We start from the raw sequence: 27,905 nt of genomic DNA on the forward strand, positions 1-27,905 counted from the left end.
GGGCCACTAAGCCGATAAAAATAGCTTGAAATAATTTGGACCGAATAGTTTTTAAGCAAAACAAAAAAGGAAATACGAAGTCAAGGTAAGTTAAATTTTAAATCGCAGGAGTAACACTAAAACAACAGTAAAGAAAAATGCGCGCGGCAAAATACAACGATTCCAAAATGTGGCAACTAAGTCGACAAAAGATAAGCAGACAAATACTTGGCCGACAAAATTATTTGAAACTGAATATTTCCCCTTTAAAAAACTAGCCCTGTTCAGATTCGAATCCAGGACCTTTTCCGTACTAGGCGTTTTAGTTACTTGCAGGCTAAGAGAACCAGAAACGCTGAAAAATGTGAATTAATTATGAAACAAGATACCAGTAAAGATAAGTCCAGAAGAGTCTTGTGAACAAAGTTATTTACGGGAAAAAAAGTCTAGTACGATTGCGATACTCTGGCTTATCGCAAGGGTAATATTAGACGCAAAATTAACTATTTAGCAATTGATATTTCGTGTGCGAGAACTTTTGTGTTGTGGAACTAAATTAAACTTTATTTTTCTTACCACAATACTTCAGATGACAACAATTCATTTTTTGTCGTTTTTGCTTGCGGGGCTAAATTGGCGATTACCTATGCTAACATATCAATAGCTTTTCGATGGTTCAACATGAATAAGATGTCGATTCCCCATACCAGAAAACACTGTCAATGTGAGTGTTTTTTAGAAATTAAAAGAGTCAAGATGATTATTTAATTAAACTCAAGTGCTTCTTGTTTAGATACAAATGTCCGTCTAATTTAGCTTCATTCAAAAATAACTGATCTTACCCAACCTCTAAACAATACTTGGAGGAGGGGAGAACTGAAAGCCTGAAGTTATTAGAGCAAACAAGGCCTCCGGTGTTTATTTGTCCACAGCTGACGCCTAACAGAGTTTACGATCAATATTTTGGATTGGAAGGGGGGCTGTCATAATTAAAATGGGAGGAGTGTGAGAAACGGAGAAATATAATTCAATTAATGAATATATCCTCAAGCAGAACAAGCATAATGCTATCATACAGAGTGGACAAAGATAGTGGAAAAAGCGAACAGCCGACTAGATAAAAAGCAGAAAAAAATTAATTCTTTAAGGAAACTATTTTCCGTGGTTCGAATGACACAGAAAAGCCATTCCGACAAAAAAAACTTAATTTCCAAATCTCGTGATTTTTCTAAAACAAAAAAACTTGACTACCAATTGCTCATTCAGACTACTTAATTTGGTATTGTTTCCACATCTAACAAAACATTTGTACAAGCATCATTGCATAAAAGTTTTTTTCATTGAAAAGATTCTTGCCAGAGCATATTTACCTCTCTTGAGAGTTGGATGGATATCAAACAAGGAAGCTCTCTTGGTGCAGAACCAATATCTCTGACGCCAATGACATTTTTATGTTATATTAAACAGTTATGCTTCAGACAGAGCTACGCATCAGAAAAAGCTGTCTCATTTATGACTATAAAATAAGTCGCAGACCGCGATCGGAATAGACGTTTCCATGTTCACATAGTGTAACAGATTTTGAAACATTAAATCAGCCACCAGGCATTTTAAAGACGAAATTGAACCAAAACTGAGACCGCCGGATTAATATTTGTTGAAAATATTTTTAATTGTATTCCAGTATTTCTGGAAACTATTTCCTTTTAAAAGCTGAGAGTACAATTTTCCATGCAACTCCTTTTTCCGAAGTAACTCCCTATTCCAAAACAAACTACCAAAACCAAAAAATGGGTGTGGTCAGATTTTGAGACGTCAGCTTGTAAAAGAGACCTATTCAACAAACATGAGATCAAACGACAAGCATGCGACTGGATTCTTCATTAGAGATGACGAAAACCTTATAATGTTCATATCTGAAGGTAGTTCACAGACCCGAAATTGGTCCCATCGATCCAGATGTCATATTGAAAATAAGCAAATAAGCATAAACTTCTTCTGGAACGATATGAGCAGGCATCTTTTTAAGGCCGCTTTTGTTTAGACAGCCTCGTGGCAGCAGCAGTACAGCTGGTCTCTATTCCGTGCCATGTCCCACATGTTGGGTATCGGGTACGGACAGAGGGCGCCAGCGAACATGATGGACTTGTGGCTGGTCATGGTCAGTATGTTGAGTGGGGCTACATGCTACGCCCTCTTCATCGGACAGGCAACCAATATAATCCAGCAGTTGAACAGCTCCCGAAGACAGTACAGCGAAAAGGTACACATCTTAAACAAAACTGCTGAAGTTGCAAAAAAAAAAAAACAATTTTATTGAGCTCAATGGACAACTCATTGCTGCCTTTATCGTTTTTTTTAGTTAGCGTTATTAAATATGAAGTTTATTAGCTTGACAGGCCTTGAGTAAATACCAAGTGAAGAATTCGAGATACAGACGTCATAATCTCACTCCAGATTCCCAGACAAGAAGTGCATGTACTTGACTGTTATTTCAAGCAATTGGCAGCTTGTCCAAATAGAAACCCTGTTTCAAATTCAACTGTTTGGCATAATTGTAGCAAATAATCGTTCTTTTCTAATCCGTTTACAAGCAGTAAAGACGCTATTCACCACTTGCCAAGTCAGAGGTATTTGAAAGAATAAGTGAAAGCTTCGTTGAGGCACTAAATTAAAAACATGTTTGACAAAAATTTAAGCTGCTACGCTTAGCCAATTCAGCAAATAAAATTCTCTTTCCGCTATTTTAATCAGGTTTAACAAAATTTCTCATGTTTCCAGTTAATTTCGTAGGCTGCCAGTTAATTCTTGCTTTCTCCGCATGACTTCTCCTAAATATTGTCTCTCTATTTCAGATGAAGCAGATTGAGCAGTACATGACTCATCGGAAGCTGCCGCCCGACTTGCAAGTGCGGGTGCACCAGTACTACGAGTACAAATACAAGGGCAAGATGTTCAACGAACAGGACATCCTGGACGAACTCAACGACTGCTTACGAGAAGTCAGTGCACAACCTAATTTAAATAGATTATTTAGAGCCACGCTCAATTTCAAATCAAGGACAATTAAGTCCTTAAGGAGAGTTATTGAACGATTATGAATCGGTCAAATATATACGGTGCACTCACTTTTGAGCCCTAAGAAAAAGTTGTCAGATGGTAAAATTTTACACGAAAACACCAAAAGAATGTTCACGAGATCGCGAGTGTCAAAAGACAAGGTCGAACTTCATGTTTTCGATCACGTGGACTTTGAACTCAGGGCGGGGTTTTCAATACTCTAGTTTAATCTACCCGAATAAAAACAATAAAACAATTTTGATCCATGAAGCTTAATGGTACTATTTACTGCGCCAAATCGTGATAACTTTTGAAATGTTTCAAAAACACAATTCCAAAGTCATGCTTATTTCTGGTACCTAACCAAGTTAAGATTGCTTAGAAGGTCAGGTTTTGAAAAATTATTGTCCTTAAGTACTATTTTCGCACATTTTATTGGGTCATTTGGCACAATATCAAGCAATAACCTCAAGCCCGCCGGCCCATGGTCTTTTCACCCTCCAATGCCACTCGATCCCCCCAGGCCTCTTACCAGACATTTCGTGAAAACAAACAATTGCACGGTAACCAATTCACAATAAAACTAACAGCCCTCTCCCTTATTAACTAACTGCGCAGTTGGAGAGGAGAGTCCTGAAAATTAAGTATCTCGACATGTCAACTGGGCCCAATAATCGCAAATCAAGCAAGAACAAGATCGAGAAGAAAAATCAAACTAGATTTGAAAGAGGTGATCACATAAATCAAACACTTATGGCTAGAAATGAAAGGACCTAGGTCTAGCTGAGCATAACTTATAATTAAAAAGACATTTTTAGGTTTATTTTCTCAATGAATATTTATGGATAACTCTTTAGGACGCCGCAATATTTTCAAAATCGTTCGCTAGTTTTGATTCAAATTTAATATACTCAGCAAAAAAGGGGTCTTTTTACTTTTACTTAATCCGCCCAAAAATCAATAATTCAACATTTTGATCTTGAACTGAAACTATTTAACTTCAATTTGATTGGCTATAATTAGCCTATCAAATTTCAGCACCACTTAAAAATATTTTGTTTACAATTTTAAGCCGAATTAGCCAAAAATAAGCCGAACTAGCCAAAAAATATTAATTATTTTGAAAACTATTCAAATTTGATAAAAATAACCTGCAGTTTTACCCACACCAGAAAAACAAATAGCTGCAAAAAAAATGCCAAACATCTGATCAAAATTCGGCTTTGTTAGAAATCGGCTAAAAATTAAAACGATCGCACTCGTATGAACAAAACAAATCAGTGCGATCAGTTTTTGCTCTGTATTTATCCATAGCAAACTACAAAATCGCAAAATTTGGAGATTTTGGGCGGAATAAGTAAAAAGACCCAAAAAAGGTTCATTTAGAGCCTTTCAGTTGTAGGTCAGTTTGTTCACAATGCAACCCATTGTTCTAGCCTTTTCGTTCCGACTTTCAAAGAATACGGAATTTTTATGCTTGGGGTGTTTTTTTTTATGCAGTCAATTTTCGGCGATCGAAATAATAGTTTTTAACAAAATTCTTTGATACCCATTGATGATATCGACTCCCAAATGTAAAGAGATATTATACCCCCGATTATTTTTTGTTAAGTTCCGGGAGTTAGAAAATTGTCAATTTGGCCATGTTCTGGACTAAATTATGCGCGCTTTAAAGATTTTGTTCATAATACTGAAAGCTTAATGCGAATTGCATGGCAAATTATCCCGCTCAACCATCGTTCCAAACTGAATTGAGGCAAGCTAATTGGTCATATTAGTTTCGTACAACTCAAGTTTTCGGTTCCATGACAATTTACCCTATTCCAATCTACCCTATGCCATTCTACCCTATACTTCACACTTGATGTTTGATATTGTCCAAAATTTACAGTTTTTCGATATTTTCTGTACCAAGAACTATTCGATATGGATTAAGGAGCAGTCTTGTTTGCTCCTATATTTGTTTATGTATTTTTCGAAAGAAACTGTGGTCGGTGTAATACAACTCGCTAGGCAATGTTAAGTTTTCGTGTAAATTTTGAAATACTCGATACTTAGGGGACTCAGTCGAACAGCAGGACCTTGTTCTTTACTTGATCAAAAACAAGCTCGGAAGATCTAATAAGAAGTCGCGAACTTTGAAACAATGTTTCAAACTCAGTCATTAAAAGAGAATTAAAAAGGTTACTATTGTCACCTGGTCATAAAAAGATATTTGAAACTCGACAACAAAACTTGATCCTATTAAACCCAAATATTATGTCTCCGCTCTGGTAGATGATAATGATCATTTACAATCTGCTACAAGCTTGAGAGGTTCTTTGACAGACAAGTGATAAAAAGAGCCAGGGAGCCATGGTAGCCCCAAACAATTACAAATACAGTGATTTATGAAATACGGTTCACCGAGGCTCCAATGTCTCCCGTCTAAATCCCGCTGTTAAGTGTAGTGGGATAAAATAAGAAGACTTGCCTAAGTCATGAAAAAAAAAACAGATTTTATAGCAAAGCGTCAACTTCAGTTTAGCAATCATTGGCAACTTTTCAATTTGGAAATTGAATTTTAAGATCTTGACAGAGCAGACTATATCGACTTACTGTCTAAAATGCTTCCCTCAATTTCTACTACAAGAGACCCTTGTGAAAATGAGGTGACTTTTTAATCGAATTTTGGAATACCATTTCGGCAAATGTTCAACTCGCATCAATGCCATTACGTCAGAATTTTTCGACAGCTGTTTGCACTGAATATGATCATTTTACGCTCTTGCAATCTGAACGAACCGAACTGCATTATTGATCAAAATAATATATCAAATAGTCGAGATACATCGATTCCGTATGAAAACAAATAGGGGGCTATTCTCATGCTCGATAATTCGAATGCTCAACCAATAGACGACCTTTTAAGCTATCGAAAACTGACTGACTTTAATTAACATGCAATTCTATGACGTTTTTTCTTCTGTTTTTATGCTGCACTTGTAGCGAGTCTGTATTCGACTTGAAAGGCAGCATAAGCACCAATTAGCGCCAGGCAGTGGCAGCACCTTAAGAATGAACAGATTGCAATTAGTTGAGCAGAACTAAATACCTCAGACCGGAACAACTGACTGAATATTCAGTTATTTCGGATGTTCTTTCGACCCCGAATTAAAGGCCTACCTCTGAAGAAAGGAAATTGCCAAGAAACAATGGTTAATTAACTTTCAAAAGTTAATCAGTCATGTTAATCTAATATCCGGAGTTGTATTTCTCTGTTATATCCGCAAATTTTCGTGATACCGATGATTAAAATAGAAAAACTCAAAAAACGAACACAAATTTCATCTGAACGGACGGAATATATTTTCAGAAAATCTGTAAAATTATACTTACTTTTATATTTTTTCAGCAGAGTAAAAAATTACACGTGGTTTCGATTGCAATTACCATTAGAAGTACCATTAGGACAACAACCAGAAAAATTTTAGACCATCCATCGACGAAAATACGGATAAACTTATGAGCTAGGATGATAGGATTAACTTTATACGTATAAACACTGATGTGCCCATATTAAGACAAATGCTACATTCTTGATAACTTTTCTGGGAAAAATTGCAAGCAATGAGCACGGAGATTATGTTGTACTTCAAATCCTTCACCTCGTGATTTAAGACGGATACTATTCCGCCTCACCGTCAACCTTAAAAAACCATAGTCTCTCTTAGAATTCCAGGCATAAAACGACCGTTCAAGTAGGTAAACAAGAACATAGGTTTACTTAACAATCTCCCATCTATTGTATCTACTAAAGAATCTCTTACCCGTTCTTGAAAGGGAGGGGGGGGGGGGTTGTTAAGTAGATCCAGAACATATTTTGTGTTTTGTTTTGTAGGAGGTGCTCAATTACAACTGCCGTGACCTTGTCCGAGTGGTGCCCTTCTTCAAGGGTGCAGACCCACTCTTCGTATCAGCTGTGGTGGCCAAACTCAAATTCGAAGTGTACCAACCAGGTAAACTATCTACTCTTTTCCACAAATTAAGTTCACATTCACGAATGATACACAATACCATTTACGCTTGCCTCTTTTAACTTATTCGACAATTTGGAGCCACGAATTGGACGTAGCTTTGCTTCTAAACTCACTTTTCGGCTCCATTGGCCTAAAGGGTCTGGCCAACATGTGTTCAGCCAATTTGTTGGACGATCAGTTCTGTAAACAACCTTAATGAGCAGTCTTTGTTTTCCAATCGGTTATATGAAACATTTTAAAGGTGACAGCTTATTTTAAAGGCACAGTTCAACTTACATGAATATTGCCACATGAATATCAGGAAGGTATTATTAATGTGACATAAATGAGAGGAATACGGAGCTAGTGGAGATTCTGCGTTTATATTACAAACCAGACGTCAATTAAAATTCTAATTTGGATACTCATCGCACACAGGTGTATATTACTGCTGTCAGTCAAAAACTTCCTGCATTGAATGCAATTTGATGAGCATTGAATGCGATTGTGTGTTTTGTTCAGGAGATTACGTCATCACAGAGGGAAGCATAGGGACCAAAATGTACTTCATACAGACTGGGACTTTGGATGTGATCACACGAGAGGGGTCAGTAGTCGCTCAACTCATCGATGGCGCCTACTTTGGAGGTTGATACAAAAATCACAATCTCTTATCAACTTTTTTCCCGTCCTTTCCTCTGTTAAACCCCCCCCCCCCTCCCCTCACTTCCCATAATTAGAAGTTTTATGTCAAAAACGAAGGTTTTACAAGACAGCAAAAATTAATTTGTCTGATATTATTATTTGATCATAATTGGCTAAGCTTCAATGCCATATTTAGCCTTAAAATACATGGTCTGCAGAAAAAAATAAAACGGAAGGAAAAAGAGCCTCATCATTTATGCATTCTCACGTAAACTATGAATGATGGGATTTGAAAACACCACGCTTTTAGTCTTTTTATAGGCTTCGACTATTGTCTTAAAACCGAGCTGAAAACTCAAAGATTTAAGGGATTGAAAGTAGGCTATGATATGTGCATTTATTCACAAATCGGTGATTAACCTCAAAAAAATCTCCACCCTTAAGAAAGAAAATACCAGCAGAACTTGGATGCTTTGAAGGTGTTTTTTTTCTTCATTTTTTTAAAATCTTACGGCGCTTTCTATTTCGATCTATGGCCTGATGACAAATTTCTACACGATATAAAACAGTAGCGATACAACAATAACATTGCGTTACAAGAAAGTTATAGAAAAGAAGACGGAAGGCGTTACAAGAAAGTTAATAAAAAAAAAGAAAGAAAACTGAGTCAAAAAAATAGTTTGAAAATTTAACCAGTTAAAATTCAACTACTGGTCAGCAACAAAGGCAAAAAAGTTCGGCTTAACCACCTGTTGAAAACAAACCGCTGTCATAAATTAAACTTAAAGCTAAAAAAAATCAAAATCTCAAAAACTGTTCTCAGCCCATACCCTTTATGGTTTCAATTGAAATAAGGTATTAGTCGTTCATGTAGGGAAAACGTACTTTTCGTTCGTTTAAATGAACTCAAAATCCGACTTGGGAGGTAATCTTTCAAGTGGAAAATTAGCCTTTTCCAAAACCATACCTGCTTCTCAACAAAAAAGGAAGTAACCGTTTATGCTGGGAAGATCCACACACCATGTTTTTTCAATTGAATCATTAACCTCAGCAATGTAGGACCAGTGTTTGACAAAAAAAGCTTAGAAAAATCAAAACTTGACTTTTCCTAGGTCATTAAATGTTTTTCTACGAAACTTATGGCGTACCTGCTTCACAAGATAAGTTTCTCACAATCTGTTGTTTCGATTGAAAGAAAATCGCGAGAACATTATACAGGGAAAGATTCCTATAACCATTGTTTTTCTATTCAACTCTTAATCCCAGATTTGGCAGGGTAGTTTTCGAAAAAGTAAAGATTGCAAAAATTGCAAAACGATATAGAAATCAGAGACCACACTTTTCAAGGTCATAAAAAACTTCATACAAAGATGAAGGAGTCGCAGCTTCTCCACAAAAATTTTCGCAACCTGTTCCTTCGACTGAACCCTCAATCTGATTTGGCAGGGTATTTTGAAAGCTATTTTGTTTTCCTAAAGCTATAGCTTTTTTTCTACAAAAATGATGGTGTACCAGCTTATGCAGCCAAGAAGACCAAAATCTACTGTTTCAAATGAACTATTATCATAAAATTGGTACGATATTTTTCAAGAACAATCAAAAATTTTCCTAAAACCGGTCAAAATTTGACTTTCCGGAAAAATCATATTTTTCCTTAAATTTTTTTTCCGATTGCTTGTTTAAATCCAGATTTGGGAAAGATAGTTTCAGATTTGAATTCAATATTACAACAAACTGAGTCAAACACTCCCCGTGTTGAAAATTTCGAAGGCCGGGGAACTTGCAGTAAGGTGAAAAAAAGAAACAAGGAATTATGCAGCCACACAATGTAGTAGGCGATATCGGTTAAGTAGTTGACGAGAAAAATTGAAAATTTAGAGAAAAGTGAAAAAAAAATCCGAAGCCTCTCAAAACGAAAAATAATTAAAGAATCTACTCCTTTACTTTTTCATAATCTCTGACTTTGTCGAACCGGAAACTCTTGCCCTCGAAACTACGCACTATAAGTTGAATAAGTCTATAAAACATAAACCACAACCGTTTAATCGAAAAAAAAACTTTGAAAAAATAAAATCAGACAAAATAAAAAATAAAATGATAAATTACAGAACTATCAACTATAGTAAAAAAATTTGAAATCAAAATAAAATCCAAGCAATACAAAATAAGCCAATAAAAATAATAACAGATAATATAGATAATATAAACTTCATTTTTAAAACAAAAACTGAAAATGAACTGACGGAAACTAGGTCGAAAACCACTAATCTGAAAAGTTTTTTTTAAAAGAAAAATATTTGAAGAAATAACTGGAGCCGTCAATGGATAATTCCTACTTACTACCTAAATGAATGAATTTTAATTGAATTTTCAAGAAACTAAGCATGTTTTAAAGTTTGCCAATTTGATTTTTCTGCGAACAAAGTTATTTATGGAAAAAAGGCAAGGGTAAAGAAACAAAATTTGATTAAAAATGTTAATCTTTATTTTATTTTCTTTAAAGTATTTTTTTCAGAGATCTGTCTTCTGGCTAAACTGAAACGTACAGCGAGTGTGAAAGCGGACACGTTCTGCAACCTGTACAGTCTAGAGTACAGTGACTTCCACAGTGTGCTGGGTGAGTTTGAGAACATGCGCTACACGATAGAACAGGTGGCCAGGGACAGACTGCGCAAGATAGGCAGGGTCACCGACTCCGACTTCAAACGAGGTCAGTCTACTCGAACGACATTCGAAACTCATTTTAAATTAATCATTCAGTTCACCTGGGGGAAGGGGGAACAGTTAAGCAAATAGAGTCTTTCCAACTCCATAAGCAGACGCTTTATCCAAAAATTACAAACAGTATCTGTAAATACTGGTTGATGAGCAAGCAGCAGTATGTTCCAACCACAGTAGCATATTGAAAATTAATTGAAAAATTTAAAAAAAATTTTTCTTGGTGAATGGACTGCTACATTTAACAGGTTATGTAAATAAAGAATATTTTATCTCTTTAATTGCGCTTAAATGGTCCGCCAAGCACCAAAGTTTCAATCGCCGATTAAAAAAACATACCTCTTATCCTCTCCCCAAGCGGTTATTTGGGCCAGAAAGGCAAAGTTCTTCGAAGATCGGAACAAGAGTTCCCTCAAATGATCTCCCTCGAAGACTGACTTGCCTTAAGCCTGCTTTGGGGGGTCGAGGGCTTGAAACTCATTACAACATAAAAATCTTTTATCTTGGGAGCGCTTCTCGGACGAAAATGAATACTAATAGATATTTTTAACCAAATTGCATGCATTGACTTACTTTGAAAGTGAATTATAGTTCCCAAGCATCCATTTCATAGACTCGCTTCATTATACTGACAATAAACTGTATATAAGATTTTCATTTTCGTTCAGATTACTTCCACGAAGATGCAATCATAACACTAATCCATTCTATCAAAAAGGAAGTACTCCTCTGAAACTTTCGAAGGGGTTCCTTCCATTTTTCCTGTTTTAATGAAGTGACCTTAGATTAACTCTACACTTTCGCTCCCTGGTAAAAGAAATGAGCTCGCCAACAACCCTAGGCTCTCGCGAAAGGTACCCGTCACCAAATTTCATGGGATTTCTCAATGAATCTTTATACAGAGAGAAAAGATAATCCTCAACACAATATTCTTAGATTAACTACGAAATATAAGTTCTGCAGGCAATACCATCATGCTCATGGTCGAAATTAATGATACTCTACTTTGTAAACTGGAAAGTATGTGCATAAAAATGGGCAGTGAACTCCTGTATATTTTAATAAACCAATCGGGAATTTCATTTAAGCTAGGAGCTAAATATTACTTTTTCAGGGTAAAGGGCTAGTCAAGTGTGATACATGGATTTAATCAAATAATTTTATGCCAAAACAAACACCCGATTTTACTCGCTAGGGGTTAAAGAAGGCAAAGATACCTTTTTTATTCCATTATCTCTGACCCACGGTAGCTTTTAATGTAATTTTGATAAAACGAGCACAGTAAAATGATTAAATTTTAGACGATGAAGACTAAAAATAATACCCTTTTGTCCAAAATGATCATCTAATTGAGTTTCAATTTAATAAGAAGCCTCCGTAATTTAGCACTAAATTAGATCGTCTTTCTCTGCCATTTTTAGGATAGCTATTCATTGTTTTACGGTGATTGACCACATGACCTAAAAATAGAGCAACCGCAACTGCACAATCGCATTCACCACTGACGATATGATAGCATCACTTGAAGTAAATTGTTTTAGTTGTATTTTGACATCTGAGTATTTTGACGCTATTCGTATTTTGACATCTGAGTAACTTTTTTTGTTCCGACCATTGAAAATGGGCAGGAACTTTGTATTCGGGTGTTTTAGATTTTTTCAACTTTTTGTTTTTTTTTCCACGCAAAATCAGGTACCACATATAATCATCGGCATGGTTCGAGTAATAAATCATATTTAAGCCCTTTCAGTCGTGATTTGAACAAAATCTAAAAATAATCACATTGTTGAGGAAAACCGGTTTGAAATTTATGATTTTTGATCTAATTTCGGGCTGATAAGGTTAGCATGCAGGCTTAAAAAAGCTTATTTATAATTAATTTAAGCCATGAAAAATAGTTTTACTCAAGAAAAGTCAGTTTTGGAGTCATTTTAGCGCCATCTGAGGAATCAAAAACTCCGCGATTTTTTAACGCTTTTTTAAATTTTTTTCTTTCTAAATTTTCGTTTTTTTATTTCGGCTTATATTACTATCAGTGTCGAATAAGGTTCAGTTCCATTTTTTCAATCAGATCTTTTTATCACACCACGCAGAAAAAACGACACTAATTTGAATCATGTTTTGTATTTTTTTAGGACTATGGTCGGAACATTCTGTTCTGCTTGCACACTAATCGGCTATCCTTGTTATCAGTTGAATTTGTTTAGAGCGAAAAATGAGCACATTTGGACGCGGCATGCAAAGCGACGTGGACGAAGTGAACTTAAAGCTGGACCTGCTTCTCAAGTACCACCAAATTGAGCCCACAAAACCTGTGGACTCGCCAACTTCCACAACATGTTTCAACTGTGGCGGTAAGGGCAACAAGGCTAACGCGGACGAAACCGAAGACCAGGATCTGTTTCCGTTGAGAGGTCCAACCCCTCAGAGCGATAAAACTAAAACAACCAAAGACGACACACTCACGGATTTCGAATCCATCCAGTTACACTTACCAATTGAAATACCTCCTAAGTCATCTGAAACTGCGAAGCCTAAATTCTCCTTTACATCACCTAAATTGACTTCCAGAAACTCAAAACTAGCCAAAAAGCGTGCAAGTACACCGTCGAATTTTTTCGGGTTCAATCGCTACGACAACGCATTAATAATATCAAACCCAATCATGGAGTTTCCGCCATCGCCAGACCCTTTAAACTCGAGTGAATCTTCTACACGATATAGATCGCAGTCTAATTTGGGCTCACCGATTGATCAGTTTTTACATTCTCACAAAAGCTCCGAAAACGAAGAAACACTAAGTGATTTTCTACATGACCAAGACGTCCGAAACTCTGAAGTATAGGAAGCAGAAAATGTTCATCTCCCTCAGCGAGCAGCTTCAATCGAGAGGACCAAAAACACACATGGCATGAAAATTATTGTGGAAATTCAAAAATTAGCGATATTGACAGTTTTTTTATTTTTATTAGAACAATTGAATATATTTTTGCAGCAAAACATCAATTTTTGGTAACTGATGATTTTAAATAACTAGAAGACGATTCCAGTGCGCAAAGCGTTAACGTATCGATGTACGCCTATGAAATATACATTCGGTTTGGATCTGATTGAAATTATATTCATCAGAAACGGGAGCCTCTCATTCCCACTCATTATTCATCGTATCTGATGCAGTGACCATGATTCGGTCATGAGCTAAGCTACCCAGAAACGTTGAAGAGCTACCACAGAAAACGTTGGAGAGCTAAAAAACATGAAGCTAAAAAAGACATTTATAGGAGCTTTGTAACTTGCTGAAATACATCTGTTTGTTCGATCACACTGTACGCAGGAACTTTGTATTCGGCTGCTTTCCACACTCAGAATCAAATTTCAGAACTACACGCCAAAAGGGTCTAATGAGATACCATTTCTATTGAATCATTTTCAGTCCTAAACGAAATGCTCTGCAAAAGTTTTCGAGCTGCTGAGAAAAATTGCCTCAATATTTTTGGTTCTCAAGCTTTTCTGATTGCCAGCCTATAAGCAACGATCGGACGCAAAAAAAACATCGGAAGGAAATCAAAATGAATTTATGTTATTCATTTTTTAATGCCGTTTTCTGGAAACTTGCTCACCGATATTTGTTTTTATGGCTTCTTCAATTAGCTTGTTTTCCACGTTAAAATAAAAAATGTCAAAAATTATTTTTACTTGTTTCATCTTTAACAGCTAAAATGAATTCTTTGGTCGAATTTGTTTTCGAAGCTGAAAATTTTTCAGCCGAGAGCATAGAAAAACGGAAGTTATATCAAATCAGACTTTGTATATTAACCAACATAAAAACAATTGTTAGGTTTTGAAAAAATTATAACTTTTGATAACTAAAAAGAGAAAAATAAATAAGCGAAGCGGATCCTCTCATCATTTTCCAGAAAAAAATCATGACAATAGAGTTCGTGCTTAAAATCAATTACTTAAAAAATACTGCGACAAAAAACTTCAGAGTAACTCGAAAGAAGGCCATAAACATTCTAGCCATAAAAGTTCACATTGAGGCGAATGATTAAATAAGCCTTGAAAAATTTTGTGAAATGTCCCGGAACCCAACAGCCGACTTGAAATTTGGGAACTTCATCATTTCGCATCTGCACCAGGTTCGCTTGGCAATAAGCAATCACTAGCGACCAACAAAGCAGAGAACAGATGCTATTAGATTGCCAATGCTATGGTAAAAAGCCAAAAAATGCCTTTAAAAAAGCCATTTTAATTGCCAGTTGGTATAGAAAATGTAGATTCGTTATATAACACTACACTCAATATCTCGCTTGCGTAATAAAAGCACGATTGACAAACTGAAACCACGCGAAGGAATCATTCGTAACTCCTGAAAAGTTGTTTTTTATTATTGAAATATAATAACCATTTCAAATGATTTGATGACAAACCACAAGGCACAGATGTACTCACTGCTTTCTTCTGATTGAGAGGAGAGAAAAAAAACCAAAAACCTAAAGAAATCGTCTCAAAATTTTATATCACAAATTCAATTAGCAGAAAACAACAGCGAGGATCGCAAAACTTACCAATTTAATCAGCAAAAATCAGCAAAACCCGCCCCAAAAATTGAATATTACAAGATCAGATTTTAAAAAACATTCAGCACCATTAGATGAACATATCAAGCGGACTCTAAATTATAGTTAAAATTACTTGAATAATAATAAAAATCCGTGCTGTGGCAACTACGACTGCAAACATAAAACAAACGATCGGCCAGTTACTTGGTAAAAATTAAACTTCCAGGAAAAAAATTCAGCTAATGGCAAGCGTCAACAAAAAAATTATTTCAGTTAAAATGATTGAATTTGAGAATTTTCACTGAGACTCCATTATTTGACACATGGACGACAGTGAGCTTCGCAACACTTGCGACAGAAGAAAAACAATGCGCTACAAGACGGTGCTACAAGACGGCTTCTTCAATTAGCTTGTTTTCCACGTTAAAATAAAAAATGTCAAAAATTATTTTTACTTGTTTCATCTTTAACAGCTAAAATGAACTCGTTGGTCGAATTTGTTATCGAAGCTGAAAATTTTTCAGCCGAGAGCATAGAAAAACGGAAATTATATCAAATCAGACTTTGTATATTAACCAACATAAAAACAATTGTAAATTTGAAAAAATTATAACTTTTGATAACTAAAAAGAGAAAAATAAATAAGCGAAGCGGATCCTCTCATCATTTTCCAGAAAAAAATCATGACAATAGAGTTCGTGCTTAAAATCAATTACTTAAAAATTACTGCGACAAAAAACTTCAGAGTAATTCGAGAGAAGGCCATAAACATTCTAGCCATAAAAGTTCACATTGAGGCGAAGGTGCACTTCGCTAACACGAGCGAGAAAACAGCAAAAGTTAGGTTCAGAAAGGTAAAGGGTGAAATCAGGAAAGAATATGTTTCAAAAAGTCTTGAAAAAATACAAAAAAAAGCCTTAAAAAATCTTGTGAAATGTTCCGTAACCCAACAGCCGACTTGAAAGTTGGGAACTTCATGTTTTCGCATCTGCGCCAAGTTCGCTTGGCAATAAGCAATCACTAGCGACCAACAATGCAGAGAACAGATGCTATTAGATTGCCAATGCTATGCATTTAAAAAGCCAAAAAATGCCTTTAAAAAAGCCCTTTTAATTGCCAGTTGCTATAGAAAATGTAGATTCGTTATAAAACACTACACTCAATATATCGCTTGCGTAATAAAAGCACGATTGACAAACTGAAACCACGCAAAGGAATCATTCGTAACTCCTAAAAATCGTTAGTTTTTATTATTGAAATAAAATAACCATTTCAAATGATTTGATGACCAACCACAAGTTACAGATGTACTCACTGCTTTCTTCTGATTGAGAGGAGAGAGAAAAAAAAACAAAACAAGAACCAAAAGAAATCGTCTCAAAATTCTATATCACAAATTCAATTCGCAGAAAAAAACAGCGAGATTCGCAAATTTTACCAATTTATTCAGCAAAAATCAGTAAAAACCGCCTTAAAATGGGATATTACAAGATCAGATTTAAAAAAAACATTCAGCACCATTAGATGAATATATCAAGCGGACTCTAAATTATAGACAAAATTGCTTAAATAATAATAAAAATCCGTGCTGTGGCAACTACGACTGCAAACATAAAACAAACGATCGGCCAGTTACTTGGTAAAAATTAAACTTCCAGGAAAAAATTCAGCTAATGGCAAGCGTAAACAAAAAAATTATTTCAGTTAAAATGATTGAATTTGAGAATTTTCACTGAGACTCCATTATTTGACACAGGGACGAATCTGAGCTTCGCAACACTTGCGGTAGAAGAAAAACAATGCGCTACAAGACGGTGAAAAAAACTAGACGGAACTTGGATTTTTTTAAAAATAATTTAAGCTGAAAAAAATAATTTGACTTTTTTAAATATCAAAAAAAAAACGATTACCGATAGGCAAGTAGGGCGACAAAATTCAGATTGATCCCTGGCGAGCAACACAAAACTGTGGTAAAAAATTATGAGCTATAAAGTTAAAAGCGTTTTTACGACTCATTCATACTAAAAAACAAATGCATAAAAATATTTGCCTTCAAAAGTACGCAATATAAGTTGACAGCCACCATAACAAATGCCGAAACCCAGGAGGCGACAATTCGCAACAGGCGACAATTCTCAACAGGTGACAATTCGTAACAAGCGACAATTCGTACCAAGCGACAATTCGTAACAGTAGAATAAACGGGGAACGCTGATTCACCCGCAGTATTCCTCTCGTGCCGGATGTGAGCGCAGCGGAGCAAGCGTATTCTACTTGCTAACGCCTTGTTACAAATTGTAGCTTGATACGAATTGGCGCCCTACCGAAGAAACCAATTAGAAGAACGGGGGAAAATAAACGCAGAGACGAAGCAGAACTTCGCATTACTTGCAATAGCAAACAAACATAACCTTGTTACCCTGGAAACAGAAAAAAGCCGGCAAATCGAAAAAAGTAATTCGAACGAAGTTCAATTTGCAAAAAAAAAACGTTTAGCAAAAAGAATTTACCAAGCGGCAACTGAGCCAGCAACACATGAAAATTTTTGTTTCCGACATTTTGCTCAAGAACAATTTTGAGTTATTAACATGGAAAAATCTACAAATTTACGCCCCTCTTCAACGGAAACAACAAAAACGTAAAATCTTTTTTTGTTTATTTTCGAACTACGCAAAATTAAGTCAATTAGCCAATAAAACATCAGCCCAAACCACTTTAGCAGAATAAAACATTTAACCAAAAATGAAGCCAAAAAAAATTAAGAATAAGTCAGAGTAAAAAAATTTACAAATTACGGAATTGAATCAAAACCAATAAGCTGAAGAAAACATGCCGATGACAAAAACCGTCTAGATAATATGAATCAATGACATAAGGAAAAACGGAAACTGAACCGACGGAAACCAGGGCGAATCTGAAAAAAAAAGCAATTCAACATTTTTTAAATAACTTATTTGAAAAAGAATTATTGCCCGAAAAGAGCTCCTCTCCATCTACTAACTCCACATAACTAGTGCAAGAGTAAAAAATAACAAACTTTTAAACAAACAGAAATAAAGCAGAGAACAGATGCTATGCAAAAAATTGAACAAATGCTATGAACAAAATTCCAATGCTACAGATCGTGATTATAGCAAAAGTGCCACCGAATAAATAAGCACATTTAATGAACATTATTATTTGTGAAAAAATGTCACGCAGCAGCCATTTTCATTTTCGATATGAGTGCAAGTTTCATAACAAATCATAGGTAGATTCTTGTATTACAAAGTCAATTGATATGTTTCGCTAACTTCACATCAGCTCAGCACTATGCATGTACAAGCAAAAGAAATAGTAAAGAAGAGCTTCAAAATGTCAATAAAAACACTAAATGGGTTCGCCTAAATTCGATTTGGAATGCGTTCTACGCCGAAACAGTTTTCTGCCTACGCCACCTGAAACAGAAAACTTAAATTATCCCTAACTCAAAAAAATGGCCCTCACTTTGCGAAAAATGATCACAAAAAAATTTCATTTTCATTCTGAGCTCAGGGTATCAATATATTTCCGATGGTATAACAATACTACTATAGAATTTAAAAAAAAATCCTCAATCGATAAGATCTGGATTCTAGACCAAAAAAGCAGCTTTATAAAATGCAATAAAAAAGTAGAAATAAGCCTCGAATTAGTAAACGTGTAGATTCGATCCTGAGACCTAGGGATAATAAGTCGGACACAATTATATTTAAATAAACCTTAAAAACAAAAAAATGTTATTGTACAGAACCATAGGTGATAAAATTACATAAATGAATCAAAATGAATTCAAATTATAGTCAAACTGGCATCAACTTGAAGAAAATTTCGGGAAAAAACCGTTAAAAAACCACACAAACGACAGTCCAAAAATTGAACTATCAAAAAAACTTTATTTTCAAAAAACAACGGGCTCCTAACGGAAACGAACCCAGCGTCTATATCATATCAAGAGAGGATATTACTTCTAGATTTGATATGCAGAATCCATCATTGAGACTGAATTTATTATGAAGTACATATCTCCTTTGCGAATTGTGTAATAGTGGTTTATGCGGAAAAAAGGTCTTGTACCCGATTACAAAGCCCTTCCTATTCGCAAGTGCAATAAAAATGGGGACTTGAGAAGCGTCTTCACTATTCTTGTTTTCTGAATTACCAGCATGAGAAAAAAGTAGTTCCCGCGAATAAGTCTAGTTCCCAATTCAATTACAATTCCCTAACACTCGCAAGTGAAAAAAAAACACATGCTATTAAATTCCCAAATATAATTAAGAGCAACACACAGACACTGAAATTAAGCACTGATTTGTTGAACACTAATACATGCAATGTTGGAAAAAAGTAATGCGTAATAGAACACGGAGGTTTGCTTGTGTAAAAACTAATAAGCTGAATAGATATCTGTAGATTTAAAAATTTGATCGTTTTTTTTGAAAAACTTGATTCTTGAACACAAGAGCATCATCGCGAATATTAAATACATGAACTTTTAACTAAGATTTTTTCGCTTTGTTTCTGAACCATCTCGTCTCATTCGGGTCAAATCCCCGTTCTTTGCAACCAAATACAGCCCAATCGGGCGTTCTTTCCATGTAATCAATTGAACTGAAGCTCTCTCCGATTTCGTTATATTTTCTATTCAATTCGTGGAACTTCTCATAATCAATCCACGTGTACCAATTTAGACCATCTGGTTTAAATTTACGATGCGCAATCAGAACACAATTTGAGTGTTCATGTTCACTGGCTACTTCGTAACTTCCGAGCATCGAACTCAAGTGTTGGCAGAAATCGATCACCTCTTCGTGAAACGGGACATTTGACATTGTCAGAGGGGCTTTTCCGCTGTTTTTGGTAGTTCCGCAATAGGTCACCCCTTTGACCTCAATGAAGTCAGGATTGCCAAGGGAAATCAATTCAGCGTACTGTTGGATTTCCTCCACGTTCAGTCCTTTAACCAAAGTCAACCGGTATACAGTTCTTTGACCTAAAAAGAGAAACTGAAACATCGATAAAGATATTTTACCTTTCCTCATTAAACCTAATCAACGTTTCTGCTGTATTTGAGTTATATTATCCAAGCTAATTTCAATGCCAAATTCTAAGGAAACAGGACTTTGGTCAAAGATGCCCAAATTTCTTATTTAGATTTTAACGCCTATCCAGAACCGGGTCAAACCTTTTTGATCTAAAGCGGTTAGTGAATCAACAAATCTCTCCCAGAAGTCTTTGAACAGCGGTCTGTCAATCTTCTTCAAGCTGTCTTTCGTACTTGCATCCACACTCACGTACAACTGCGTCACTGGCACCAAATTTTTAATGGCATCTGGAAACTGCGCATTCGTAACTAGAAACGTCGATATTTTACTTTCGTGAAGTAAACCTACGAGCGTGTTTATTTCCGGGTACATGATTGGCTCTCCTACTAGCGACAGCGCACAGTGCTTGATCGTGAATGCTTCGTCAAATTTGGCGGGTAGTACGCCGGGAACTCCTTTGAACTGTTTAATCATGGAATAGTGGTTTTCCGTTGCCCCCTGAAGTATTAAATTCATTTTATATATTTCTTCACAGCGTTTTTGATAATCCACTATGAAAATAAAGTAGCGCAAGAATGGCTTCTGTAATCATCAGTACTCTTAAGAAAAGATTAAACCCTCATTTCACGACCTTAAGTTGTTCATAATAGGTTAAATATTTCCTCTGAAATGATATGTTCAGATTTATTCATACTTTGATAAATATTCCTTTTAACAAACTTAATTTGTTGAGTGTTGAAAAAGTCAATAATACAACAGAAGCGCTGCTTGTGTAAAAACATCATAATGGATGAGGAAGTGGAACCTTGAAAATGAGCTGTGGACTGTCCATGGCCCACTTCCACTCAGTGCCCACTGGGTTGGTGTGGTGTCTCCAGCAGAACACACACTTGTTCGCACAGGCCAGAGAGGGAGTGGTCTCCATACACCTGTGGCTCTCTATTCCATAGAATGAGTGCTTGTAGCATCCTCCTCTTCCTCTCATCATGCTCTTGGTCCAGCGACACAGTTTCACTCCACTGTGGGACCCTAATCAACAAACGACTGAAACAATTGTGTGAGACTATCAGAACGAACGTCAAAATGAGGATCACAAGAGTGAAATTGACAAAAATATATACTTTAAAATTTGCAGAAAAACATCACAGGAAAATAGTGGACAACATTCACAGCCAACGGTCTAGAAACCATAGGAAACTTGAAGAACGTATTTGGTCATTCAACATCACAACAACCATTTTTTATCTCACTTTTGCTTAAAACCAGAAATTTAGTGATCTCTGGCGAAAGATTTTCTCATTAAAATTTATAACTTACCGATCAACTTGTATCCCTGTTTCGTCAATGACTCCCTTATCATTGGCGTCAGCATCTCCTTAACTGGCTTATCCCCATCCCCATCAGTCATCTCTTCCATTCTACTCTCCTCTCGTTTCTTAATCATATCGCCCATATCTTCTAAATCAAGAGACGCCTTTCCGTTTCTTTTCTCAGAGTGACTTTCGTCCTTCTCTTCGTCCGATGAGTCATACTCATCTCCAGATGCTTCAGTTCCATTTGCCAAAGTTTCTTCTTTCTCGCCTTAGTATAAAAATGATAGATGATAAAACACACTATTTTTCCTCCAAGAAGCAGAAATCCTGATATTTGGAAAGTTTATTCAATTTATTTGCATCTATTTAAAAAAATGGATTGCGTTTGACTGGCGTTTTTCCAAAGAATCCGTCTATCATACTTGTACCCACCCTCACCTTTACATGTACATGTTTTACATGCTCCACATCCGGATTGTCCGTTTTCGGCTCCAGATTCGACTGACGGTTTTTCAGTCTCCACTGAATCGATCCATACTCGAATCATTTCCACAAGTTTAATTTTCCAAACATCAAAAGCCTTCCCGATATCCTCCTGCCAATCGCCATACACAGGTTCAGTCAAGGGTTTCGCGCTCAATGTTTTTAAATTTGTAGAAACTGATTTGGCAAACGAGTTGAACATTTCCCCATATGCGCTGTCGCCGAGTCCAAAAAGCGCAAAGAGCATTCCGTGTAGCATCGACTGGCTAACTCGGAAATCGTTGGCGCTTTCAAACAACCAATTCGAGAACCATTCTGCGGTCGGAGGAGCACGTGATTCCGTATCGTAAGAGGGAAGAACGAAGACCCACAGGGTTTTCTGAGAGGGAAGCCTGTTCAGAATATGAATTTCGGGGTCGAAATATTTCAGATTGACAAGTGAGAACGAAATACCTGCAAAAAAATTCTGCAAGGAAATTGCCAAGCGAAAAACACGAAACTTTTAAATTCGATAATCATACGTATTTAATTTAAATTTTCATCAAAATAAATATTTTTTTTCCATGGTTTTATTTGCTTCACTTTACCTTGAGTGATAGCTTCCAAATACTTTTTCAGCTGGTTCGCAAATTTTTCCGAAGTTCCTTCCACGGTAGCATACATTATCATAATCTCCACATCTGTTACATCCTGTGAATTCCCGTTTGCTACCTGGAACTCAATATTCCTATGATGCAGCGTGTGGTATAGAGCAGCTCCTGTGAGGAATGAAACACCGGCAGCCGTTACGACTGGAGCCACCACGTTCCAGTTCACCTTCATTGCTTATTTTCTCCTCTCACTTACCTCAGCAGCATTTTAGCAGCGATCAATTCCAAATTCTGAAGAGTAAAATGCAAACCTTCAGGAATTTTATCGCGCTTCCAAAAATTGCTATTTTTTTGCAGCTAAGCATAAATGTATTATAATTTTTAATGACAAACGGCAGTGTTTTTTTAACCGCACCTGTTTACTGTCACTTCAAACGCAAGCTGTGTCTACAAACGAAGGAAGCAAATCAACTGACGCTGGACTCGCACTTAAGATTATTTAAAACAATTTGCTGAACATGAAAACTTTCATAAAAAATTTTTGTGGCCACAACCAAAAATTTTATTGCCAAAGCTATAAAATAAGCGAGCTCTGTTGCTGTGCTAGTAGCACAAAAATTTCTGGCATCATTCATTAAAAAAACTTATTTTTTAATCTTATTTTGTATCATTTTTAAGTGGTTTGATGTGTTTAACAAGTCGAAAGATTAGATTGTTAGTTGTCTTCAAAAAATGAAAAAAAAAAGAAGATTATTGTTGGAAATGAAAAAAAAACTTTTTAAGGCAAAGGAAGCGCTAAAGGAAGCTTCAAAAAATTAGTTTAACAAGAAAAATTAAGTTTTGACGGCTGAAATAAAAGATTTTGCCTATCATAACTACTACTCGCTCGCTTTACTCGCTCAAAATTAGACTAAGAAATGAACTTTTCTGAACGATTTATCTCGAGTCAACATAAATAAAAAATTCGGTTTTTTAGGTCCTTCAAATAACGATTGAAAAAGCTTAAACATGACAAATCACTCGAACTATTCAACGACTTTATGTAGTGCCTGATTTTGGGTTGAAAAAAAAGTGGACCAAAGAAAAAAAACACCTGAAGACAAAGTTCCTTCCGACTTTCTGTGGCCGAAACAACAATATAAAATGCAACCCTAAAACAGAGATTTGTGCCATGCTAAAACATTTTATACATTCTAATTTAATTAAATTGCAATAAAACAATCAAAAATTAAGTACTGCAAAAAAAAACATTCTCCCAGATAAGTTTAAGCAAAACCATGTCAATTGCCTAGCCTCTTCAAAGCAATGTTCACTACCCGGTAATAAAAGAATCAAACCTAAACACAGAGACGAAGCCGAGCTTCGCACCAATTGCGATACAACACCAGAAAATGAAAAAAAAATGAAAATGCGAAAAGAGTCGGAAAAAAAATGAAAATGCGTTTATTTCAAAACTAGCCTTAATCATTTTGATAGATCTAGTTTTTTCGACATTTTCGCTTTTTTTGCTGACTAAGCGACTGTCTTTAGATATATCAAAATGATTAAGGCTAGTTTTGAAATAAACGCAAAGGCAATAGAATCTGAAAATAATTCTCAAAACACACAAGCAAAAATCTTTATTTGCTCGTCATATGAAACAATATGAGGCCACTAAGCCGATATAGTAAAGGTCGAAACTTATTAAGCCGAAAATGGAATATAAAAAACTAAAACCGAAAAATTCATAAAAAGCTGTAAGGTCCCCTTCAGCCTCAAAACACCGGCACACGCACCTACAAACTTTTTTCTTTTGTCGAAAGACGCAATATAAAGCAGTTCAGCCAATTTAATATAGGTCGCAACCTACCTATCAAGCGGAAGAAAGGAAAAGAAACCCAACAAAAACTTGTTGTCATGAAAATCTATAACTTCTATTTTAAAACTGTGATCTAAAGCATTTTGTGCAATCTAGAGAGGCGCATAAAAACTATGTTGCTTTTGATACAACTCAAAACTAGGACTTTAAATCGATAAAAATAAGCGGAAATCATTTGGACAGAAGAACGTTTTTTAATCGAAAAAAAAAGAAAATACACGAAATCAAGGCCAGTAACGTTACAAACAGCAGGAAAAACCAAAATACTAAAAACAACTATTATTTATCTATCAGTGGTTTCTTTTTCATAAAAATGCCATATCACAAAATCAAAATAAATTGAGCAGATAAAATCAAAGGGCAAATTCGTTACCCTATATTATACAGTTGAAAGGACCCAGAGAAAACCCCAACATTAGGGTTGAGAACTTAAAGATCGATTAAAATATACATGTAAAATACACCAAATCTCGGTAAGCAAAAAGTTTTATTCAGTCATATTTTGCATGTTGTAAACAGATTTGCAACGCCAATGTGTAACTGACATTCTAAGGCAAGAATTGCAGCCCCTGAGTGCATTCTGACAGCAAACCACCATAGGATTGAGAATTTTTTGGAAAAAAAATGAATCTTAAAAAAACGCCGTATCACGAAAATCGAAAAGATTTGAGCCGTCAAATCTGGACGCCAGCTTTGCAACTCCTGAGTTCATCCTTAGAGCACCACATTATAGTGTTTAGAAATTTAAGTTCGCGTTTTTGTATCTAAGTTTTTAGAACCAAATTGAAAAAAAGAAAAGTTTAGAACCAAATTGAAAAAATCCTAAGAAACTTTATATCTCGAAAACCAAAAAGAATTGAGCAGTCATACTTGGAAGCCATATTTCCAAATCCTGAGGAAACTCTGACAGCTCCTCATTATAGGGTTGAGAATTTCAAGTCCACTGTTTTGTATCGAAGTTTTTAGAACCAAACTGAAAATTAAAAAAAAATGTCATATTTCGAAAACCAAAAAAAGTTTGAGTAGTCATACTTGGACGCGAGATTTCCGACTCCTGAGTTCACCCTTACAACATACCTTTATAGTATTGAAAAATTCAAGGTTGTGTTTTTGCTTATAAGTTTTTAGAACCAAATTGAAAAAATCATAAGCGTTTAGAACAAAAATGAAAAAATCATAAGAAACGTCCTCTCATTATAAACGCCATATCTCCAAAACTAAAAAGATTTGAGCAGTCACACTTGGACGCCAAATTTGCAAATCCTGAGCGTACCCTGACAGCACCCCACTATAGGGTTGAGAAATTTTTATTTAGTTACAAAAATTGGATATTTTGACGTTGCGAAAATAAAAACATGTAGATTTAGAGCATTAGCGTTCCAACATATTTTTAAACGTCGACTTGAGTAAGAGTTTCAACCATTGCAAGGTTTTAGCCTGTTAACAGACCAACATAGCGACCTCTTAAACATGTCCGAGTGAAAATTCTTGAGCAAAACAATTTACGATATAGCTTAAAACTTGCAAAAATTGTTTCAATAAACATGCAAAATAATACAAAGAAAAAGGCTGAACACGTCAACACAGGGAGAACTTCTTAAACATTTGACAAGTGGACCGCCAATTAAATAAGGTATAGATCGGATGAAAGCAAGATGACAATCAGAAAATAGCCAACAGCACTTTGAAGAAGGTTACAATTGAATCAGTCAGTTGAAAATCGAAAAAAAACATACATATTTTTTGAGTTAAAGTTTTTCCGAGAGTTCCCAGAGCGTTTGACTAGGGGATTTAAAAATTGGTGGTGACAAAGTCTTATCGATATCAAAAGTACTGCCGGGCATTTAATTTAAAAAATAAATAAGCCGACAGACATAAAGCCGACGCCCGATTAGCTGAAAATTAGCCAAAAAATCATATTGGAAAAAAGCATGTAACACCAACATAGCATCCACGATAGTTATATTAATAGTGCGCAAAGTGGACTTCAGAACTTGGAAACTAAACTGACAGAGTTTAATAAGAAAAAAGAATTTTCATGAAACTGAGCAGTGATTCTCAAGAAACTCATAAGTGATTCAATTGATTTTGTTAACTATTTGTTAACCCAAAAAAGTCTTTATTCCGATTTGATAACGCCAGATAATCGAAACTGTAATTATAAGGGCTTTACCAACTATATTTCGACTCTTCTAACTTCGAGAGCAAACTAAACAGTCGAAGTATAGGCCGACCGAAATAATTGCGTATATAAGCCAGCCGAAAATTTACATCATGAATTAATTTGCGGTACTAGTTTACTTGTTTGGTCCCGTGAAAAAATTAGTTTTGATGATTGGTCCCGCCTATTTTCTAAAAAGAAGAGCCGGCACGGAATTTGAACCTACGCCTTGGGGTTGGTAACAGGGTTCGTACCCTTTAGACTAACTAGGCACGTTTCGTTAATATAGAGAAATAAAAATGCCTTCTGTTAGAATCAGCCACATACTCTAACCTCGGTTTTATAAAGGGACCATGGCATTTTTTAGGGACCAAACAAGTAAGCTAGTACCGACTTTGCTATGAATGAATTTGCTTAAATTTCGTAACTGTTACATAATTGTTACATAAATATTATATAACATTCACGTATTTTCGGCTGGTTGATATACCACCACTTACTTCATGATTACTAGCAAGCCCACCTCCAATAATCAATTAGCACGCAAAAAATTAGATGTCTTTCTGATCAAGCTATCCAAGCAATGAAACTTTGAACAATTTCAAGTTGCGCCATATCGTAAATCGGTTTAAGAAACTTGAGCCATATCGTAAAAGGTTTCATTGAACAAATCAGTTCCAAAAAAATGGAGTTTTTCTAAACAAGCTATTCAAGCTATGAAATTCTGAATGTTTCAAAATATTTCATGAAGCAAATCGGATGGCGAAACTTAAGGTTATTCTATGGAAGCTATTCAAGCGATGAAACATTGAAATTTTTCAAGTTGTTTCATAGAGCGATTCCATTCGCAATGAAAGTTAAAGTTTTTCTAAGCAAGCTGTTAAAGCTGTGAAACTTTTAAAAATTTCAAATTATTTCAAATGTCAAATCTGTTTGCGATCAGCTTGCTTACAAATTGTTTGCTAAAAATTGCTCTAAGCTTCTCGCAAAACGATTCGTCTATGAGATATCTTGAATTATAGCAACGTTTTTCTGAGCATGCTAATCATGCGATGAAACTTTGAAATATGTCAGGTTGTTTCATAGAGGAATTCGTCTGGCAAAAACTTTCAAATTTTCTAAGCAAGCTATTGAGGCAAGGAAGCTTCGAATTATCTCAATTTTTCACAGAGCAAAACTTTGTTTTTCTAAGCAAGCTGTGCAACCAATGAAACTTTGAAATATTTCAAAACATTTCATAGCGCAAATTGGTTTGCAAACAGCTAGTTTTGTCTAGCAAGGATGTTGCTGTTTTTAGTTGGTTCTTTCAGAATGAAATCATTCTGTAAAGGCAAAATTTCGGCAAAATGGACAGGCATTGTCTAGCCGTGACAATGAATTGAGTTCATTTTGTCTAAAGAATTGAATTCTTGTCAAAAAAATTCTAGAATATTCCAGACTTAGAAAGTTTGAAAGTTCTAGAACATTCTTGGCCT

At 35.5% G+C, this 27,905-nt stretch overlaps 2 protein-coding genes across 3 annotated transcripts in view; one reads left to right on the forward strand and one right to left on the reverse strand.

The window, feature by feature from the left end:
- The window catches only part of LOC134841867 (potassium/sodium hyperpolarization-activated cyclic nucleotide-gated channel 3-like), a 34,213-nt gene extending 20,639 nt beyond the window's left edge, over positions 1-13,574 (forward strand). Inside the window, exons 9-14 of the mRNA XM_063857909.1 lie at positions 2,024-2,242; positions 2,835-2,981; positions 6,920-7,037; positions 7,560-7,685; positions 10,198-10,392; positions 12,608-13,574. Of these exons, the coding sequence (XP_063713979.1) occupies positions 2,024-2,242; positions 2,835-2,981; positions 6,920-7,037; positions 7,560-7,685; positions 10,198-10,392; positions 12,608-13,245 (1,443 nt within the window). The 3' untranslated portion in view covers positions 13,246-13,574. The remainder of the gene's footprint in view (positions 1-2,023; positions 2,243-2,834; positions 2,982-6,919; positions 7,038-7,559; positions 7,686-10,197; positions 10,393-12,607) is intronic.
- A 5,613-nt stretch (positions 13,575-19,187) lies between these two features.
- LOC134842474 (S-adenosyl-L-methionine-dependent tRNA 4-demethylwyosine synthase TYW1-like) lies at positions 19,188-22,747 on the reverse strand. Of its 2 annotated transcripts, XM_063858827.1 has the most exons (7): positions 22,668-22,704; positions 22,409-22,532; positions 21,777-22,274; positions 21,343-21,606; positions 20,831-21,054; positions 20,166-20,523; positions 19,188-19,973 (listed from the first exon to the last, which is right to left on the reverse strand). In XM_063858827.1, the coding sequence occupies exons 2-7, from the start codon at positions 22,488-22,490 to the stop codon at positions 19,480-19,482; spliced, it is 1,920 nt and encodes a 639-aa protein (XP_063714897.1). In that variant the 5' UTR covers positions 22,491-22,532; positions 22,668-22,704; the 3' UTR covers positions 19,188-19,479. The 2 variants fall into 2 exon arrangements, with proteins under 2 accessions (XP_063714897.1, XP_063714896.1); XM_063858826.1 differs by having other exon boundaries at positions 22,409-22,747.
- Positions 22,748-27,905: the final 5,158 nt, after the last annotated feature.

The sequence above is a fragment of the Symsagittifera roscoffensis genome, chromosome 3, assembly GCF_963678635.1.
Source record: "Symsagittifera roscoffensis chromosome 3, txSymRosc1.1, whole genome shotgun sequence".
Classification (NCBI taxonomy): Eukaryota; Metazoa; Xenacoelomorpha; order Acoela; family Convolutidae; genus Symsagittifera; species Symsagittifera roscoffensis.

Excerpts from the sequence above, each read along its gene's own strand:
- LOC134842474 (XM_063858826.1), bottom strand. The coding sequence starts at position 22,643 with ATGAAGGTGAACTGGAACGTGGTGGCTCCAGTCGTAACGGCTGCCGGT. Across the intron at positions 22,275-22,408 it reads TTTGGAAGCTATCACTCAAG|GTATTTCGTTCTCACTTGTC; the intron begins GTAAAGTGAAGC and ends ATTTTTTTGCAG. Across the intron at positions 19,974-20,165 it reads AACCGCTTTAGATCAAAAAG|GTCAAAGAACTGTATACCGG; the intron begins GTTTGACCCGGT and ends TTCTCTTTTTAG.